Here is a 21,255-nt window from a genome sequence, read left to right as displayed (position 1 = left end):
CCATGGGTTCACCACTTTCCCCACCCTTGGCTAATTTCTTTATGGAGACATTTGAAGAGAAAGCCTTAAACTCCGCCCCACAAAAACCCACTATTTGGCTTCGTTATGTGGATGATGTGTTTGCTATTTGGCCACATGGCTCAGACACACTCCACTCCTTCCTAACACACTTAAACAACCAACATCCCAGAATCCAGTTCACCTTAGAAAAAGAGGAAAACAACACCCTCCCCTTCCTAGACACTTTAATCACCCGCCAGCTTGATGGATCTTTGGTTTTCTCTGTTTACAGAAAACCCACTGACACTGGCAGATACATTCACCAGCAATCCCCCCCCCTCACAACAATATGGGGTGATAAAAACACTATATAACAGGGCAAAATTAATCTGCTCAGATGACAAGGCCCCGACTATTGAACTAAACCACATCCTCAACACTTTCTTAGCCAATGGCTATAACCCCAAAAAAATCCAAAAAATACTAAAACCTATAAACCACAACCCCCCTCCCCCCCTCCAAAATAAAGACTACACCAAGTCTATCACTATCCCCTACATCCAGGGCACCTCTGAAAAAATAACTAATATCCTCAAAAAATATGACCTTACTTCCTGTTACAGACCATATAAAAAGTTGGCATCCCTTATCCGCTCTACCAAAGACCAACCACTTCCCCTAGACCTACCTGGTGTATACCAGGTCCCTTGCAGCTGCAAATTGTCCTACTTTGGCCAAACAGGCAGAACAACAAATATCAGGATTTCAGAACACCAAGCCTACATCCGGTTTCACCAGTACAGCCGCTCTGGGTTGGCAGACCATGCCTTAGATACCCACCATAAAATTCGTTGGAAGAAAACAAAAATAATCCATCGCAGCAAGTTTAAATACGAAAGATTATTCAAAGAATCTTCAGCAGCTCTAAAAAAACGTTCCTAACCTCAACAAATTTGGGTGCATGAAACTACCCCAAATTTGGGAGACTTACATTATGAGAACTTCAGCCCAACAGCCAAGACTACCAAATTAGTCCGCAAGAGGGCACCATTAGGACTTTAGGAACAATATTAGTTTCTTGCTTTCTTCCTCATTTGCTTTGTGTTAGTGCCTGCGTGCACATACAATATCTTTATGTTCCTGAAGATGGCAATGTGACGTTGCCGAAATATAGAAGTGATTCATTAAAGTTATCTTTAATTAATATACTTCATATGCGTTGTTAATTCCGTAAATTAATTACCAGTTCTTACCAAGAGAGCCCACAATCTTTGTTCCAGTGGAACCGCCCTTACAACTGAACTTGACCACATACACAATACTTTCCTCTCCAATGGCTACAGCGATCACAGTATCAAGAAAATAATCAGTTCCTCTCCCATTCCCCAGTCTTCTCATCAGAAAGAGTTTAGAAATGCCATCACCATACCCTACATCCGTGGCACATCCAAAAAAATAGCCAAGATTTTAAACAAGTACAACCTACACACAGCATTTAAGCCCCACTGCAAACTTGCTACCCTTATCCGTTCTACAAAAGATCAGCTCTCCTCTCTCTCAGTGCCTGGAATTTATAAAGTACCCTGTTCCTGTAAGCTGGCGTACTTTGGACAAACAGGCAAATCAGCAACCATCCACCTGTTGGAACACGAGTCATACATCTGCAACTAAGACTATGGTCAGTCAGGCCTTGCTGCCCATAACTTGTATACAACCCATAGGATCTCATGGGAAAAAACCACCATGCTCCACCACAGCAAATTCAAAAATGTGAGACTATTTTTAGAATCAGCAGCAGTTCTCAGAAATCAACCAAATCTTAATAAATACAGTTGCATTAAACTTCCTAAGATCTAGGAAAGACTTTTCTCCAGAAGTTCCACCCTACATTCCAGGCCACCTACAACTGCCCTTAGAGAGTGCTCCACCTAGTTAAGAATTTAGTATCACCCACTTGGTTGGGCTTAGTATTGTTTGTTATTTGTGTTTATGTTACATTAGTTTTTTTGTAATCCCTGAAGATGTCTCAGTGACAGATGAAATATAGGAAGTATTAAATTCTGTTTTAATCATTTTTGAGTGTTGTAAAAAAAATCCATTAAGCCTCCAACCTGATGAGCAAGTATGAATGTTTGTGTAAAACTGAGGCTTTGCTCCATTGTCTGAACCTAAATCAGAATGACTACCTGTACAAAGAGTCTCCTTCAAATCAGATGTCATTAATAATCTTTTATTTTTTTTAAAATAATCTAATGCGTCTTCCATTAACCATTTACGTTGGTCTATATATAAAATCACAATGCTCTTACTATTTTAAATAATCCACTGTTCTCATTTTATATTGTACTCACCTTATGCTACTGATAGTGACCTGTAATATTTTCACTTTGAAATATCTGGCTATTAAAGTTTAATCCTTTATTCTTGTATGCTCATATTATTGTGTCCTACATTTATAGCATAAGTATCTCTAAAAATCAAGTATTGATGAGTTCTCCTGACTACATTCCTCTTGGATATGTTCTACCACATTTCTGTTATATCTTGTGTCATTAAACAATCTTTGAAAGTAACTACTTCAGAATGTCTTCACCTTTATCATCTGATTCCTTTTACAGTACTCCTTTCTTCATTTCTAATCTTTTCAATGTCAACACACTGGTATACATAGAATACATTTCAATATACATAGCCCCACAACATTCTGTTCACCTTCACGATTATCTTCCATAGTCTTACCAATGGCACCCAAAACCTGTTTAAAAAGTTCTTCATGCTGCTTAGTAGAGGGCAATCAATGGTCAAGGCAGACTCTCCTCAGCCACTGGCTCACAATTTCTGCATTCTCTTTTCTAAAGATATTTCTATCAGTGCTGTTCAGCAGAAATGGCATCTATTGTTCCCATAATTTTTGCAAAATCTACAATAACATGAGCGCAGCTGTTCAACTTTATTCATTTAGAGCTGAATTGCCAACCCACTGATCCTGCTACTGCTATTCATCTTTTATTCCATCTACAGCTGTTCTCCGGAATAGCCTTCTCCATGAAGTGTTCCCTAAAGATTACAACTAACAGCTCTGTAAAAAGAATATTAACAGATTACTTTTCTCTTGACACCTGCCCATTCACAATCTGTTATAGGTTCTGAAACCCCTTGTGTAAGAGTGATATAAAAAATAAATACGTAAATAATTTTAAAAAATAATGGTTGCCAAGACCAGATTTTCAATTTAAGATAAACAGCCTGAGAAATTAATAAAATATAATTTCCATAAATTATATCAAACATCAAAATTTGGAGATATTCAACTCAGCTCACGCAGATGATGTTAGTCCCCTAAATAAATCCATTCCAAAGTAATGTAATAGGTAACTGTTAATGGCTCTCTATTACTTTAGAAAGAATTAAAGGAAGGGAAAGGGGAAAAAAAGAGGGGAAAGATTTATTATCCTTTTCAAGAACAGCTGAATGGACAAGTTTCCAAACTCCAGGATAAATTACAGTGGAACAGAAAAGCACAAAAGTAGATGGCATTGATATAAATGATGATGGTAGAAGAGGTTCAGTGTAGTTGGTGGATGGAGTGGTGGAGACAGAGAGTTGTAAAGTAGGCGTACTCCCTAAATGAGTTTTCGGACTTCTTGGGGGTGTCACAAAATAATTTAAAAAATAATAATAATAAAATGGCAGCATAAAACATGAATCAAATCTAGTGCACAAATCTTGCAGAACTGGACTATGACTAGTAAAATACAATTAAGATTAGGAAAAAAATTTTTGGCTAAAATCAAAAGGTCAATGAAAGTTGTATTATGTCTGGAATGGTCTGAGGACATATCAAGATCTGCAATATAAAATTAGAGAAAAGGTAAGTAGCCAGAGAATGGCTTTCTGTAATTAATAATGCAATAATTAGGGCCAACAGCTTTGGCAAGGAATAATAAATTAAGACTTTCATTTGAAACTGATGAAATTTTCATACTTTGAACATTCAAAAATCACTTCTGGATGTGCTGATAATTTGCTTGCAACAATTTCTTGCTAAGAATGCACAACTGTCTCTGGAAAAATATTATGAAATATAGAAACATATTTCATATTCTAAGAATATCCTTATTATTCTAATGTTTTAATGTCTAAGTAAATAAACTTAATTTATTTGACATATCCTAGGTAAATAAATTAAGGAGTTCACTTATGGCAGAAATAAATCAGTCTTGACAAATTATTCAAACTCCACTTGCCATGGGAAAAAAACGTACACTTAAAGAGACAAAATAGCATACAATAAATCAGAGCACATGATGTAATATTCATTTAAGAAGAAAGCTTGATCTGTAATTATTGGGATTCAAGGAAAGGACATTGAAATTATCAACTCATAAATTATTTAACAGAATCATGAGGAGTATTGGATAAGATAAACTTCCCATGAGGAACACATCCCTCTTTCTCATTTACGTGTTGAAGGGAACTGAAAGAATGTCAACTGGAATGATCTAAGTTTCTATGCCTCATTTTCTCTGTTGAATTATTATCTTCAGTCTTACAATCCAAACATTGGAGGGCAGTCTGGCTAATTAATGATCTCTCTCTCACAGATGTTCAGTTTCTGCCTTATGCCTCTTTTACAATACTTTCATGGATTCATGAATTGGCCACTATCAGTCCTCCACTCTCCTCCAAAATCATTAAAACAAGAGCCAATGCTAACCAACACCTTTTTTACAGTCCACGTTGAAATTCACTGAACCAACTGTAAATACTAAGAAAACCTTGAAGGAAAGTGGGACTGGAGAAAATCAACATTAAAGTGGCATTAAGACCACACAAGAGAACTTGAATTTGATAAAATAAAGTGCTGAGTGACAGAATGAGGCACTGAATTTTTAGCCAAAGATACAAAAGATTCTAAATTGGGCACTCTCAGACATGGTACATCAGAGCATCATCATCATGATGCTCTAATGTACCATGTCTGAGGATGCCCAATTTAGAATCTTTTGTGTCTTTGGCTAAAAATTCATCATAAATACCATCTTTCAAAAGAATCAAAAAAAATATTTAATTGGGAAAAATTGTGATGAGCAGTGATTGAAAAAGAAAATGAAAATCAATGAGGTTGGAACTAAGACTCCATACATCTGTAAAGTGAATGTGTAAAGTCTGCTTTTTTTTTTTTTTTGCTTGTAATTGTTTTATAACAGCACTTAACTTTTCATGGTTGTTATTTCAAGTCCAAGATGAAGAGATATGTAATACATGGTAATGAATTTTCTATCAACCTATACTTATGGAAGATTTCAACCAACTGTCCTACAAATTGTAGAGAATTTAGTTGAACAACAGCCCTGCTCCCACATACTACTCCTGCAGATTAGTGGTAAAACAAAAATTCATTCACTAGTTTATCTGGAATAAGTTTCCCCATGTGTCACGATTAAGTTCGATTCATTATACTAACTAGTGGCAAATCTGTAAAATAACTGTTTTAAGGTTATATCCTGGAAAGGAAGAAATGTTTTTCTTCATGATACCCACCAAAACTAAGAACACCATCAGTCATACCATATGACAGAAAAAATGGGGAGAAAGTAAACATCTTTAGTCCAGATATGGTTTTCGATCTCCAATAAGCAACATTTTGGTATTACACTGCATGATGAAACTTATCTACAATCTAGTTGAACCTTGTAACACAGAGGCTGGAGTTTATATCTAGAAATACTAACAATCTCATGAATATGAGGGTCTAAGTAAATCTGGATTGACAAGTTATCATTAAAGAAAATAAAGATTTTAGTGTTCAAAGAGTCAGATATCCTAGAACACCGGGAGAAATACAGGGTGGCCATAATTTAACTTCCCCTATTCAGAGTCCTATGTAACTCGATCTAACAACTGCAATGTCACCAAATCTGGTAGGGAGACTAATATTTATTTATTTTGTATGGGTTCCCCCTTTCCCCCATCCTTAGGATGGGTTGAACCCTTCTAATAAAGGATTAAGTATGTATTTTATGACTGTAGATCTCTCTCTCTCTCTCACACACTCTGTGTGTGGGGGGGGGCTGATTTGTTTTTTGTTTTCATCTGAGGGATGAAACACCCAAGTTTCCAGGTAAAAAAACCTTCTACCTCTGTATAAGACTGGCAAACTCATCATTAGTCAAAAGAGACCAGATAAAGGTTCCTCACATCATGGCCCAGAATCGGACCAAGGTCTTTCCAACTAAAGGGCTTTGTCTATACTGACTGATTTACGGAGGCTCTAGAGAGACTAATCAAGACACCTGAAGAAAAATTCTGCAAAAAAGCTCAAAAAGTTGCTGATAGGGAGAATATGGTACTGTCCATATATGAAGTTGAAGATCTGTTTTTCTGGAATCATAAGAGCTATAAAGCAAAGGGGAAAACTTCACAAACATTCAAATTGAGTCATGTTCACATGCGCCTCACTTTACCTTATCGTGCACTACTTTAAAAGTTATTTTATCTTAACAAGTGCAATGTATCAGCTGCTCTTCATGAATTTAGAACCCATCAGAACTTGCATAAAGGTCTTCTGTCAGCTAATGTAGTTAGATGGATGATTTGAAAGTTTAAAGAAACAGGATCTTTGAAAGTTCGACCTGGAAGAAAAAGGAAACCAATACTACCATGGGTAACTGAAGAAGTTGCCACTATGATTACACAAAAATGCTGCTGGTAGTAGCAGCACCTGTGGAGTAGTGCAATGATTGGATATGTCTTATTCCATGGGATGGAAAGTCATGTGCAAAATCATTACATTTTATCCATAGAAGATGAGTCATGTATAGCATCTGCTACAGGATGATAATGATAAGCGACTGACATTTGCTCAGCCTTGGAAAATTCTGTGGAGATATGAAGTGCATTTTTATCTGAATGGGATTGTAAATACCCAAAATGATTAAATTTGGGCTTTTGAATCACCCCACATGCTACATGTTACCTGCTTGGTAACCTTATAATAGGCCAACATCTACTGTGGTGGTGGTATCTCGAACTTGGCAGCCTTAAAGGACAGCGTATCATGGATAGCGATGAACATTCCTTCATACATGTGATAGCTGCTGAGAATGCTGTCTACAGGATGCAACTTCTGGTTCATGAGAAAGGTGGCCCCACTGAAAAGTCCTCTTTCACATGGGTGAATTCAATGTGCTTGATTTGTGCAACAGGTTTGTGACAAGACTTACACTCCAACTGTAATACTGCAATTCCATGCTAAATTAGATTGATATTAAATATTTTATTGGTGTGTTATCACATGTGCAACACATAAAGGTAATCTTTCATTTCAGTTTAGTCTTTGTTATTCATTTGCCTGTCCATTTTAATGCTTTTTTAAAATTGTACAGTGCCATATTCCCCCCTATATGCAACTTTTCGAACTTTTTATTTATTTATTTATTTTTTTTTTTTTGCAGAATCCTTCCCATGTCTTGATTAGTCTCTCTCTCTACCAAATTTGGTGATATTTCGATTGTTAGATCGAGCTACATAAGGCTTTGAATAGGGGAAGTTTAATTATGGCCACCCAGTATATTACAGACCTATATTCAGACAACAAGGAAGATCTAAAAACTAATAAGGAGAATGAAGCATATGGTCCTCCAAGTACAACTGAAGAAGTAAGAAAAGCAATTAAAAATTATGGGTCCAGATTTGGTCACAAATGGAAGACAAAAACATAATACTCTACAATATGACACAGTACTGATCACTAAGAATGAAGAGCATCTGCAAAATATAGTTACTAAATTAGCAGATAGAGGGGATAAATTTGGACTAAAAATAAACATAGAGAAAACAAAATTAAAAGAATCAACCACAGGTAAAGTGATGAATGAAAGCTTAAACATAATGTTGAAAGACCACCTGACAGAACATGTAGACAGATTTATATATCTGTGAAATCTACACATTGAAATATAAAAAAAGAATACAAATAATCCAAAACAGCTTTATTAACATCAAACAAAAAACGTAACAACAGTACAGTCAATAAATATAAATACAAATATATGACTGCTAACTTGTATATTCTTCATTAATGTATATCTCAGGAACAATGGGCTATAAAAAAATAAAAATTAAAAATTAAAAAAAACAACTTGATTGCTGTGGTGATGTGAACTGAAAAGGATAGATCTCGGATATAAAATGTTACCAACAACAAGTACTTGATAGAATACCAAAACGGATTACTGAATGGGATCAAGAAGAGAAAATTAAATTCTTAGAACATGTGCTAAGAGAAGGATAATGGACTAATATGATCTTCATAGAAAACTACAAGGAAGAAGAGAAAGAAGTCGATCAAGATATCACTATATTAAAAACATTAAATACTGCAGAGGCAAAAAGTACTATACAGATATTTGGTCAGCGCCATGGTCACCAACCCCCCCCCCCCAATCTCTCTCTCTCTCGCTAACATCTCTAATATATATATTTAACAGTACAAGTTGGATTTTATGTCATTTCATAATTTTTCATGTCAAATATTTTATCTACCAGGACTTTTTGGCTTTCATTGCATTCTCATTTCATTTCTTCTCATCTCAATTTTCTTTTAATGTGTTATGCTTGATGGCTTGTCACAACCAAGCATCTTGGAGAGACTGGATAGCTCACTTTCGGCTGAAAAACTTTATAATGGTTCCTTGCTCCTCAAAAAGAATTTAAATTCAAGTCGTTCTAACTAAGCAGTATACCAAAACAGACTGAGCTACTTCAGAGGCCTTTATTTTTATACTCTTAAACCATATTATCTTTATTTTTATACTCTTAAACCATATTGTCTTGGGGCATGGGTCCCATGCTACCAAGTGCGTCCCCAGGTTCGGACAGGGGAATGGCCTCCGGATACAGAGGTTAGCTGCGAATAAACAGGGAAACCTGTGAATAAGCAGTCGTGGACAATGGGACGGCATCTACCAACAGGAAGTGGTGAGATAGACAGTGGCATGGTTATCTCTTTTTATCTCTATAAAAAGCCACACATTTCCGCTGACGGGGATGTGACATGGCAAGATGTAACCGCCATTAAATAAGTTACAGTCCGCTGGAAGTTGGGGCAGTAACAACTTTCATCCTGATCAGTGGAAGATCACCATAAGTGACAACGGTGTAAAGGATACTGTGGTAGGCGGATAATTATGACGAATGAGAAACGGCTAGCACACTGAGCCTCTCTAGAAGGCTATTGCTGGACAAGGAAGGCAAGGGGATACCACCTTGTTCTATTTTTCCCTAGTAAGAAAGATAGCAGTATGGATGGACATTCTAAAAGACAGTAAAGCACACAATGGCTCAATACTGTGCATGGCAGGGGAAGAAGCAAGGCTTCCCAGGTCGTAAACCAGCGAAATCCTTGTACATTCATTGGGACGTGGAATGTGAGAACCCTCCTACAAATTGGAAAATTTGAAGAGAGAAATGGATAGATTAAAAATAGCCATATTGGGAATTAGTGAAATGAGATGGACTGAAACTGGAGACTTTTGGAGTGGTGATTACAGAATCATTTATTCAGGTGATGAGACAGCAAAAAAATGGAGTCACGGTGGTTCTCAATAAGGAATGGGGAAGAAGAATAATCAACTCAGTAAAATGTAGTAGCAGATTGATAATGGTAAAACTAGAAGCAAAACCAACAAATATTACAATAATACAAGCTTACATGCCTACTAGCGACCACAGTGATGATGAAGTTGAGAGAGTATATGTAGATACTGAGAATCTAATCAAACTGAACAAGAAGGAAGATAATCTTATTGTCATGGGGGATTGGAATGCAGTCATTGGTGAAGGCAAAAATGGTAGAGAGATGGGAAAGTATGGACTTGGATGCCGAAATGAAAGAGGAGATAGACTTTTGGAGTTCTGCCACCAATTCAATCTGATCATTACTAATACCTGGTATGAGGTACCAAAAAGAAGAAGGTATACTTGAAAAATGCCAGGGGATATAGGAAGGTACCAAATAGATTATATTATGACAAGAAATAGATTTAAAAATCAAGTAAAATCATGCAAAAGTTACCCGGGAGCTGATGTTGATAGTGACCTCAATTTGGTTTTATTGAAATGTAATCTGAAATTTAAAAAGTTGTCACAACCAAGGTAAAGGCCCAAATGGAACATAAGTAACCTGAAAACAGAGGAAAACCATAGAAACCATAAACAGCAAACTGATGAAAGCATTAAAACTGGAGAGAGGGAAAAGAAAAACATAGAGGAAAAATGGACTCATTTGAAGGATACAATCATCAAGGCCGCCAATGACTGCATAGGATTAAGGAAGAAGCAAATAAAAAAACAATGGATCACCCAGGACATTCTAGATCTAATAGATGAAAGAAGAAAATACAAAACCTCCTTAAAGGAAGAAAGCAAAGACAAATATAAACATATAAAAAATATGATAAATAGAAAGTGTAAAGAAGCAAAAGAACAATGGTATACAGAGAAATGTAAAGAAATAGAAGATCTAACAAAGATTGGAAGAATCGATAAAGCTTATAACATTATAAAAGGAATAAGTCAGCAAAACAAGACAAGAAGTACAATTATCAAAAATAAACAGGGAAACATACTTAAAGATAAGGAAGAAATTTCGGAAAGATGGAAGGAGTACTTAGATCTATATAGTGGAAAAGATCTAGATGCCAAGGTAGAAGTTGAAACAAGACTTGATATGGAAGAAATTGGTCCAACTATATTAAAAGATGAATTTGAATGGGCACTGAATGAAATGTCAGCCAACAAGGCACCAGGCATTGATAACATTTCCTCAGAATTAATAAAATACTCAGGAAACATAACTAAGTCATACCTTTTCAAGATCATAAAGGATATTTATGAAAGAATCATCCCCAAAGATTTTACACAATATGATATCCATTCCTAAAGTAAATAATGCAAATAAGTGTGAAAATCATCGAACAATAAGCTTAATATCACATGCTTCGAAATTACTACTCAAAATTATACAAAAAAGACTAACTTATATACAAAAAAGACTAACAAAGAAGGTTAAAGAATATGTTGGCAATGACCAGTTTGGATTCAGGAAACAGCAGGGGACAAGAGAAGCGATTCTAGCTCTAAGAACAGTTATTGAAAGAAGACTGGAGAAGAATCAAAATACTCTGATAGTCTTTCTTGACTTGGAGAAAGCCTTCGATAGTATTGACTGGAATCAAATGTTTCACCTCCTAAAAACAATAAAGGTAGATTGGAGAGATAGAAGGCTCATATTTAATCTTTACAAGCATCAAGAAGCCCTAATAGAAGCAGCCAGCAATACAACAAAAACCGCAATAGCAAAAATACATAGAGGTGTAAGACAGGGGTGCTCTCTCTCACCCATATTGTTTAACCTGTACATTGAAGATGCAATAAATAAACTGAAAGAACTAATAGAAACTGGAACTAAGATAAATGGAATTGATATTAACTGGCTATGGTTTGCGGATGATATAGCAGTTTTAGCTGATAATGAAAACAAACTGAAAGCCACCCTAACAAAGATGGAAGAAATCTTCACACGGTATAGCCTAAAAATTAATTATAAGAAAACAAAATTATTAATTACAAGTAAAGCAAATCCAATGAAAATAAACCTGGAAATAAATAATAACCTACTACAACAGGTATCCTCTTTTAAATATCTTGGAAGTCTTATCACAGAAGATGAAAGAAACCAATCAGATATTAAAGCACGAATAATCCTAGCCAAAAAAGCATTTTATAACAGAAGAAACATTTTTACCAGTAAAGGACTTAGCATCCAGCTTAAAAAAAGGCTAGTGAAAACATACATATGGAGCATTGCATTATATGGTTGTGAGGCCTGGACTCTAACAAAACAAGACAAAAAAGTTGGAGGCATTTGAAATTTGGTGCTGGAGAAAGATGATGAAAATTAGTTGGACAGAAAAGAAAAGTAATGAAGAAGTTCTGAATATAGTTCATGAAGAGGGGTCATTAATGAAACACATCAATAAGAGAAGAAAAAGCCTAATTGGACACCATTTGAGGCATGGGGGGACTGATTACAGAAATAATGGGAGGGACTGTAGAAGGAAAGAGGCCACGAGGCAGACCAAAAATTTCATATATAAATAACATAATGATGCTAACTGGTGCTAAGAGTTATGAAGAAATAAGAAGGAAGTCACAAGACAGGATAATGTGCTGCTATATTTACCAATTTTTGGATTGATGCACCAAAGAAGAGAAACTATATTATAAAACCTGTGTAACCAATGGATAAATCCATGTGAGAAAAACTTGTTTAATCACAAGACTTTGGTCTATTTTATATTTGAATTCAATATCTATATTTATTTATATTCAATATTGCAGCATGATAATTTTAGATGAACAAACTGTATATCATTTAATATATACAATATGTATCCTCTTTTTAGCATTCTTTTTAAAGTTTTGGTGTTTTTTTTAAAAAAAAATTCATTCTGTTTATTTTTATTCTGCTGAATTTTATGATATCTTATAATATAAGTGTCAAGAATGCATAGAATATTCTGGTGCAACTCCCTATAGTGGTTAGGAGAAAGAATAGAGAAACAGTGGTAACAGAAACCACAACACTTCTGAAAAGTGAAGGAGTTTAAACTGCTAAAAAAAAAAGATATCCATATGTATCCCTATTTTAGTAAACAGGGCCCAACAAATACAGTCACCAACATAGCCGTGGCAAGTGCATTTTGCCAGCTGGTGAGTAGCTGCAGACTGAACAAAATACAGTATAATATTTTGTATTTAATAATAAAAAAATAATAATAATAATTTAAACAAAAGCTTTTTTTTTAACTTAAAAAAAAAAAAGCACTTTTTAACCTTAAAAGTTAAAAAAGTATATACATTTTTTTTAATTTTAAAATTACCAGGCCAATCTATTAACAAAAATTAATCTAATAAATTATGTTTTCTAAAATATTAATGTTGTTTTTACTGTTCTTCCTATTCTTACTATTTATTGACTTCTCTTTGTTGGAGTAGTTCTCACACAAAGGAAATGTTCTCAATTAATGATACAATGCCACCCATCACTTTAAGGAACTCCTATTGACTAACCGACATATCACTGAAAAAATGGATGGGGGGGGGATCTTAGGCAAGTACTTTTCCCCCCATTTTTCCTTTTTTTTATATAGTGGTAATTTAATTTATTTAAGTTTTAAATTAAATATGATTGTCATTAGAGAAAAAATGCTTACTACAGGTTATCCAAAATATTTCGTGAAGTTGACAAGGAACAAACTGAGATTAAAACTCTGTGTGTGTTAGATACAAAAAAAATATAATTTGTATCATAATGCAAGTTTTCTGTTTAATAAAGCGCACCCAACAAGGCCTATCTTTTTTTTGGCAACTGCTTTTTTTTTTCTTTTTTTTTTTTTTTTTATGAAGAGTAGGATTTTGCATAATTTGTGAAGTTCTGCATATTAGACTAAATAAAATGAATACATATGGAAATAGCATATACTGCTAAAAGAATTCTGAATTGCTTACCAAGCTGTTGAGAAAATTCAAAAAACCTTTTCAGCTTAGAAACTAATGGTAAGACCGCCTCCCATGCTCTAGTCTGATGAAGTTCACTACGGGGATGAGTTATTGCCTGTAAAAAACATAAAAATAAGAAATCTATATATATATATACTTGTGCTAAGTTAAGCTTTTATTTTCTGTTTTCAGAACAATATTCCCAGCAAATTTAGAATACTATTTGCTAAGATTCATCTCACAAAAAAACAAATTCAATGCTTGGTAGTACTGGTTTTAATTATTTCCTTTTTTTTCATACAGTGGTAATTTAATTAAGTTTTAAATTAAATATAATTGTCAATAGAGAAAAAATGCTTATGATGACAGGTTATCTTTCGTGAAGCTGGCAAGGAACAAACTTTCTTTTTTGTATGTAACACACACATTGTGTGTGTGTGTGTGTGTGTGTTACATACAAAAGAAATATAATTTGCATCATTTAGGAAAAATAGCCACCACAAGTTTTCTGTTTAATAAATCATCCTACAAGGCCTACTCTGTTTGACAACTATTAGTTGTATTTACTTTTTGGAAACTACTTAATGCATTATGCATTAAGTAGTTGCCAAAAAATAAAAACTTAATGTATGGATTTAGTAGATTTAAGATACGATTTGATTATAAATGAAGTGAAGACATTATTCTATCTATCAAAAAGTAAAACAAAGAAAGAAAAAAATACTACCTTCAGAAGTTCAAGGTAGCTGAATGACATACTTACTTGTAACTTGCATGGTATAAAAAAAAAATGAAAATTTGATAAACTATGTGCATAGGAATGATAGAAGCAAAACCAACCAATAAATAAATAATTATTTTAAAATGAATGTAAATTAATAAAATAAAAACCCTGAGATGAATACCTTGTGAACTGATGGAAAAGCTAAGATAGAAAGAATGAAATTATTATTATTATTATTATTCAGACCTCCATGGAGTGAAAAGACTCATCATGGGAGGTCCTTTCTAAGAAACACAAGTCTATCAAGACTCATCGAGGGAGGTCCCTCCTAGGAAACACAAAGTCTATCATACCACTCCTTAAACGCATTGCCCGTTCTTGCTCTCACCACTCTATCAGGCAATGCATTCCATGGTTAAATCACCCTCCATGCAAAGAAACCACTCCTCACCCTCTTTCTCACAGTTTCCTTTTGTAACTTCCAGGGATGGCCCCTTGTCATGACTTCTTCCCACTGTTCAACCAAGCGAAAGAACTCCCCAGTGTCAACCCTGTAACCACCTCTCAACAGTTTAAAAGTCTCAATCATATCACCTCTCCTTCTATCTGCCAAACTCTGCAGTCCACACTCCCTCAGCCGATCCTCATAACTAACATTGTACAGTCCTGACACCATCTTTGTTATCCGCCTTTGTACCCTTTCCACAGTTAATTTATCCCTTTCAAATCCTGGGGACCAGATCTGAGAACAATAGTCTAAGTGTGGTCTGATCAGAGTCTTATACAATTGAATGATAACCATTTTATCTCTGCAGGTCAGTGTCCTTCTCATTATTGCAGCAATCCTCTGTGTTACCTTCACTACCTTTGCAATATGTCCCCTAAATTTCAGGTTTCTATCAATCATCAACCCTAGATCTCTTGTCTCCTCTACTTCCTCCAGTTTAACTCCTCCCATAAAATATGCAGCGTCCCATCGATGTGTCCCAAACCTCAAGACCTTACATTTTGTGCATTAAACTGACAACCCCCATTCAATTGCACATCTAGCTAGCTTATTCAAATCCTCTTGCAGGGCTACCACATCCGCACTATTAATAACCCTTCCCAGCTTCACATCATCCACAAATAACTGAATATCCCCTTGCAATCCACGGACAACGTCATTGATATAAAGGTTAAACAATATAGGTCCCAGTACTGAGCCCTGTGGAACCCCACTTGTAACCTTCTGCCTCTTTGATATTGCTCCACCATAGACAACTCTCTGATACCTATCGGACAGCCAATCCTGAATCCAGTTGACCAATCTGACATCCAGACCTATGTGCTGCAACTTGAATATCAGTTTATCATGTGGCACCCTGTCAAATGCCTTTACTAAGTCTAGGAAAATGGCAGTATATGCCTTTCCCTCATCTAATGCTCTTGTAACTTTATCATAAAAGGCTAGCATATTGCTAAAACAAGAGTGTCCCTTCATAAATCCGTGTTGACTCTCACAGATAACATTACCCTCATCTGCCTAATGCTGTATACGGTCCCTCACTACTTTCTCCAAGATCTTACTAACTACTGATGACACACAAACTGGCCTATAATTAGACACTTCCAGTCTGCTACCACCCTTATGCAATGGCACTATCTTACCTTCCTTCCATTCCATGGGCACCTTTCCAGCAGCCAGACTTTCACTGAAAAACCAGGTCAAAGGCACTGTCAGTTCCTTAGCACATTCTCTCAAAACTTGTGAAGAAATACCATCCAATCCCACAGCTTTACTAACATCTAGAGTACTCAGTATGTGGAACACACTCTCCTCCTGCACCTCTAAACCTCAAACCTGCCCTATCCCTCTAGTATTCAAATTGACTCCTCCAGGATGAAATACTCCAATAAAGTTGAACAATTCCACTATGTCCTCTGCATCAGTCACTCTATTCCCATTTTTATCCCACAGTGTCATTCTTCCACAATCATTTCTTATCCTTCTAGCCACATAGCTAAAAAATTCCTAGGATTTTCCTTGAATCTAAGGTCCAATCTTTTCTCATATTCCAGTTTCGCCTTCCTTACCATACTAGTCACTCTCCTGGCCTGTGTCTTATATTCTTCATGCATCATCTCTTCACCTGTCTCCTTATATCTCTTCCATAGCCTCTTTTTCGCATGCAGTTCCTGTTTAATATTGTTTGTCATCCACTTTACTCCAAATTGTGTCCTCTTCTTCGCTTGTAGAATACAGCTTATCATTGCTGCTAACAAATATTCCTTCACAACTTCCCAACCACTAATAATATCCTGGCCTTCCAATTCCTCCCTCCACAAAACTTCCCTAAGTTGGCGTCTAAGACTATTATAATCACCTGCTTTATAATTCCACATACGTTCCCATCTCTTTGATACTCCTGCATGTCTATTCATTTTCCAAATCAAAACCATATGGTCACTCTCTCCAACTGGTGGGAGAGATGTCGTCTCAGTTATTATCAACACTTCTGATGCTATAACCAAATCCAAAACTCTTGAACCTCTTGTTCCCGCTGTTACATATTGCCTAAGACATTTGTCCCTCAAGAATTCTAGAAATTCCATTCCCTTATTGCTACATGCATCTTCCTCTCCCCAATTTATATAGCAGTATAAATTAGGGAGAGGAAATATCATGCAGGTTATTTTATTGATGAGATTTTCCACTCATCTATATAAGGAAGCGGTGGAGAGGATTCAGAAGCGAGTTACCAAGATGGTGAGTGGCCTATAGAATGTTCCCTATGAGGATAGATTGAGGGTATGTGGATTGCAGAAGTTGGTTTATAGTAGAAAAAGAGGGGATATAATAGAAACATTTAAGCTGCTTAAAGGGTTTTATAGGATAGATGCAGGGGAAATGTTTCAGCACTTGGCTATAAGATCCAGTAAAGATATCATTCCTGGAAGTTGAATAAAGACATGATTAATAAGGGGTGTGAGGACTAGAATTTTTGCTTGGAGTGTTGTGAATGATTTGAATGGATTGCCAGAATCAGTTGTGAGTGCTTTGTCTGTTAATGGGTTAAAGGAGAGACATGACAGATTGGGTCTCCTGCGGTGAGTCTTCAGACTCCGTGGAGGTGCCCATATAATAATAATATTTAGGCACAATTTTTAGTGAAGATAACAAATTAAACACGGAAAGAGAGACAACAGAATTAGTAAAGCTGGCATGGCAGGAAGCGATTATTATCATCAATCTCCTGATATGTATCCATAAGGGGTGTTCAGGTTACTATGACAACACTACATAATTAAGTTTACATTATTATTAATCTCCTATCAACAATTTTTCTCCAAACCAGTCTATTACTTGTGAGAACTCCAATACTGTTATATCTAACATTTCATGCTTCGAAGGCACCTCTAACTGAATCAATCCACACAGACCTTAGTCTTCTTCTGGGTCTTTTTCCTGTCATCTTAGCATCAAACACCTGTTTTGCTAATCTTTCCTCACCCATCTCTGCTGACACATTTTTGAATGATGATAATGTCAAGTTCTTTTCTAATATCTTCATTTTTAATATGATTCTGTCATTGATGTCATCAGTTCACTCCCCTAATTCTTCTCAGAAACCTCATATCTGTGGTCTCTAGTCTTTGATTAAGTGCTTTAATTCTAAATTTTTCTAAATAATTCTAAAAAGCCAGACAAGGTTGGTCGATTGGTAGAGCCTCTGCTAAAAATGGTGCATGCAAAAAGTTAAGCAAGTTTGAGCATGGTTAGTAGTTGGGAGGGATTCAATCATTCGATGCAGTTGGCACACTGCTCCCTCAATGAGTCTTTGGACTCCCTGGAGGTGTTAAATAATAATAATAATAAATCAACTCTCAGATCCGTAACTTAAAGCTGGGTTTAACACTGTCTTGTATACTGCTGGTTTGGTGTTTTGCTAATTTCTCTCTTATTCCATGTAAGTTTATTCAGCTGGCTATCTCCATATCAGCTTTGCTTATTTTGTTGTCCAGATTTAATCTGCCATCTTCACTAAAAACTGTACCCAAATAGCTGAAGTATTTTATGTTCTATAGGATCTCCATTCAGAATGTTGCTGAAGTTTTCTATGCTCCTGCCTATTTTCATAGTTTCAGTCTTTTTATTGCTGATTGCACTAGATGTGATTAGCAGTATAACATCATCTGCATAAAGCAAAGAGCTAAGTCTGACATCTCCAATTCTTATATGAGGCTTAATGCCACTTTTTTTTATAATGTGATCCATATAGATGATGAATAAGAGTGGAGATAATGTGCATCCTTGTCTTATCCCTGATTTTACATTAAATCATCTTCCTATATTCTGGTCCTGGACAATCATGTGTAAAACAACCCCAGATCATCTTTTTGGCTGGGTGTTTAAGAGCTTGATGAAGTCGAGCAGGAGAAGTTTTCGCAGCCACTGATTTGTAAACATTGGGTACTGACTCTTCTTGGGGAAAGAAATGGCTATCATCTGAGAATATGACTTTTTCCCACTTCTCAACGGTCCAATTATTGTACACTTTTGCCCACTGGAGCCTCTTTTTGTGCATAGCCTTAGTCAACAGTTGTTTCTTTTTTGGTCTGAGGTCAGTACTCCCTACTTCCAACAATCTTTGATGGGCTGTCATGTCAGAAACATTAATTCCACTAACTGCCAAATCTCTAAGTCTACAATCTCGAATTCATTTTGCTACTTTCTTTCATAATGTGATCCATAAGTGTAGTTTTCCTTTTTCACCCTGCAGCTGTCACCCTTAACCTCTTTGAAATTGGATTAACAGTACTCAAACCAACATCATGCTCATAGGAATTTGTCTTTGGGTGATGGATGTATGCTGAGAAAGAGTACATATTTTTGAATGCTTTCTTGGAGATGTATCCATTTTATAGCTACACAAAATTAATAAAACACTATGAATGTCAACTTGTTTATACAATTAAAAATGCACAACACTACAATAAAGAGCCAAGAGGCTATTTTTTTCGGCGACATAAATTAAGTTAAGGGGATCATAAATCCCTCACTATTTCAAAGCCAAATAAGAAACTTGAAGATCGAAATCTAAGAGTTTCATGTCAAAAGTTCTTCGGCATGAAATGAAACTTTTAGATTTCGATCTTCGAGTTTCTTATTCGGCATTGAAATAATGAGGGATTTATGATCCCCTTAACTTAATGCACAACACTATTAATAAACATTGTAGAGATAGTTAAAACAAGCAGCACTCAACCAAAACTGAAAATAGTAAACCAAAACCAAACCAAAATTACTGTGAACTGAAATAAAAACCAAACCAAAACCAAAAACTTCACGAAAATTCTGCTGGTGCAGATTAATTTGCTCACTACTGTATGAATTGCTCTGTAAAACGTTCCATTCACTCCATATAACTGAAGTATTTTGAAAAGCTTTTTTCTCAACACCTTGTTTAGATCTTTTCCAAACTAAAAGTGCAGATCCATGTCATATTTCCACGATTTCTCAACTATTTGTCTTAAAGTGAAAATCTGATCTTGACAACCTCTATCTGGTCTGAATCCAGCTTATTCTTCTCGACGTTTCTCCTCCACAATCTTTCTCAACCTCTTTTCAAGTAAGCTAGCATAAATCTTACCTGGAACACTTAGTAGAGAAATTCCTCTGTAATTCTCACATTCAGCTTTATTCCCTTTTTTTGTAGATGGGTATTATGAGTGCTCTACTCCAATCATTGGGAATTCGACCTTCTGTCAAAGCCTTCTGAATTATGCAGTGTAGCCACTGGAAAACTTTTGGAATATTATCTACTCCAACTGCCTTTCAAGGTTTGACAACTCTTTCTAGTTGCCAAAACCTCAAGTATTGATATGTACTCTTCTTTGCATTCCTCTTGAAAATTTTCTAGTATGGTTCTGTCACTGCTTGGTTCAGTCTTTCAAAGTAATTACTCCAGACAGCTAGGATATCCTTATCTTCAGTTTTCATGTCATCTTTATTATATTAGATTCCTTTTACAGTACTCTTTCCTCCATATCTAAGCATTTTCAGTAGCTGCCAGAACATTTTGCCACCTTCCTGATATTTATTTTCTATATTCTTACCAAAGTTTTCCCATGACTTTTGTTTAGCTACTTTAAAAACAGCTTGGCTCTCTTACATTTTTTTCTGTATTCTTTTAGGACATCTGCCGACTTATCTACTATGAACTTTTGGTATGCTTTCTTCTTTTCCAGGACAGCTTGTTTAACTTCTTGTGTCCACCATTGTGTTGTCATTTTTCTAGACAACTTCACCACATACTGACTGATGAATCAATCAATGTCTTCTTCAGAGTTTGCCATTCAAACTCCAAGGTTTGGCTCTTGTTTTCAATTCGTTTCATTTTTTTCTTCAGTAGTATTTGTATAGTCGAGTCTACAATTTACCTGTAAAAGCTGATCAATTTTAATTCTTTTTAAAACTTTCTCACATACTGTTCTTTCCGATGTGGTATCCATTTTTATCCTGCTCAGTACTAAGTAATGGTCACTTTCAATTTCATATCCTTTGTACACTCTTGTATACTGAAACTAGCATACTGATATCACTATCAACAATGACAAAGTCAATTAGACTTTTCTTATTCTTGTGTCTATTCTTTATATGAACGTGTGCACATTTTTATGTTGAAACACCAAATTAGTAATGACTAATCTGTGTCTTGAGTGGAAAATACTTGCAATTATTATTAGCTTTGTCCTTTTTTCCAAATTTTCCCAAAATGTTCCTATATGCTTGGTGGGATTCATTTCCTACTCTGCAAAATGTAAAAAGAACCACTTTTTACATTTTGTTTATGTCAGCTGCCTGTTCTAAAGATTCAGAAAATTCCTCCACCTCTTCCTTAGAAGAAAACCTTCTGTGGGACTATAAACACAAATAAGTTTCATTGTCCCTCTCCCCATTTTGAAATCTGCCCACATAACTC

The 21,255-nt window shown here is 35.5% G+C and overlaps 1 protein-coding gene across 1 annotated transcript in view; it reads right to left on the bottom strand.

Annotated features, from left to right (window-relative positions):
* The window catches only part of LOC150108168 (CYFIP-related Rac1 interactor B-like), a 184,850-nt gene that overhangs the window by 81,891 nt on the left and 81,704 nt on the right, over positions 1-21,255 (bottom strand). Inside the window, exon 5 of the mRNA XM_090415625.1 lies at positions 13,576-13,681. Within this exon, the coding sequence (XP_090271751.1) occupies positions 13,576-13,681 (106 nt within the window). The remainder of the gene's footprint in view (positions 1-13,575; positions 13,682-21,255) is intronic.

This window comes from Typopeltis vanoorti, chromosome 3 (assembly GCF_054136105.1).
Source record: "Typopeltis vanoorti isolate ZY-2024b chromosome 3, IOZ_Tvanoo_1.0, whole genome shotgun sequence".
NCBI classification, from domain to species: domain Eukaryota; kingdom Metazoa; phylum Arthropoda; class Arachnida; order Uropygi; family Thelyphonidae; genus Typopeltis; species Typopeltis vanoorti.
Note: the sequence above shows the minus strand (reverse complement) of the source record. Positions and strands in the feature narration are given on the sequence as shown.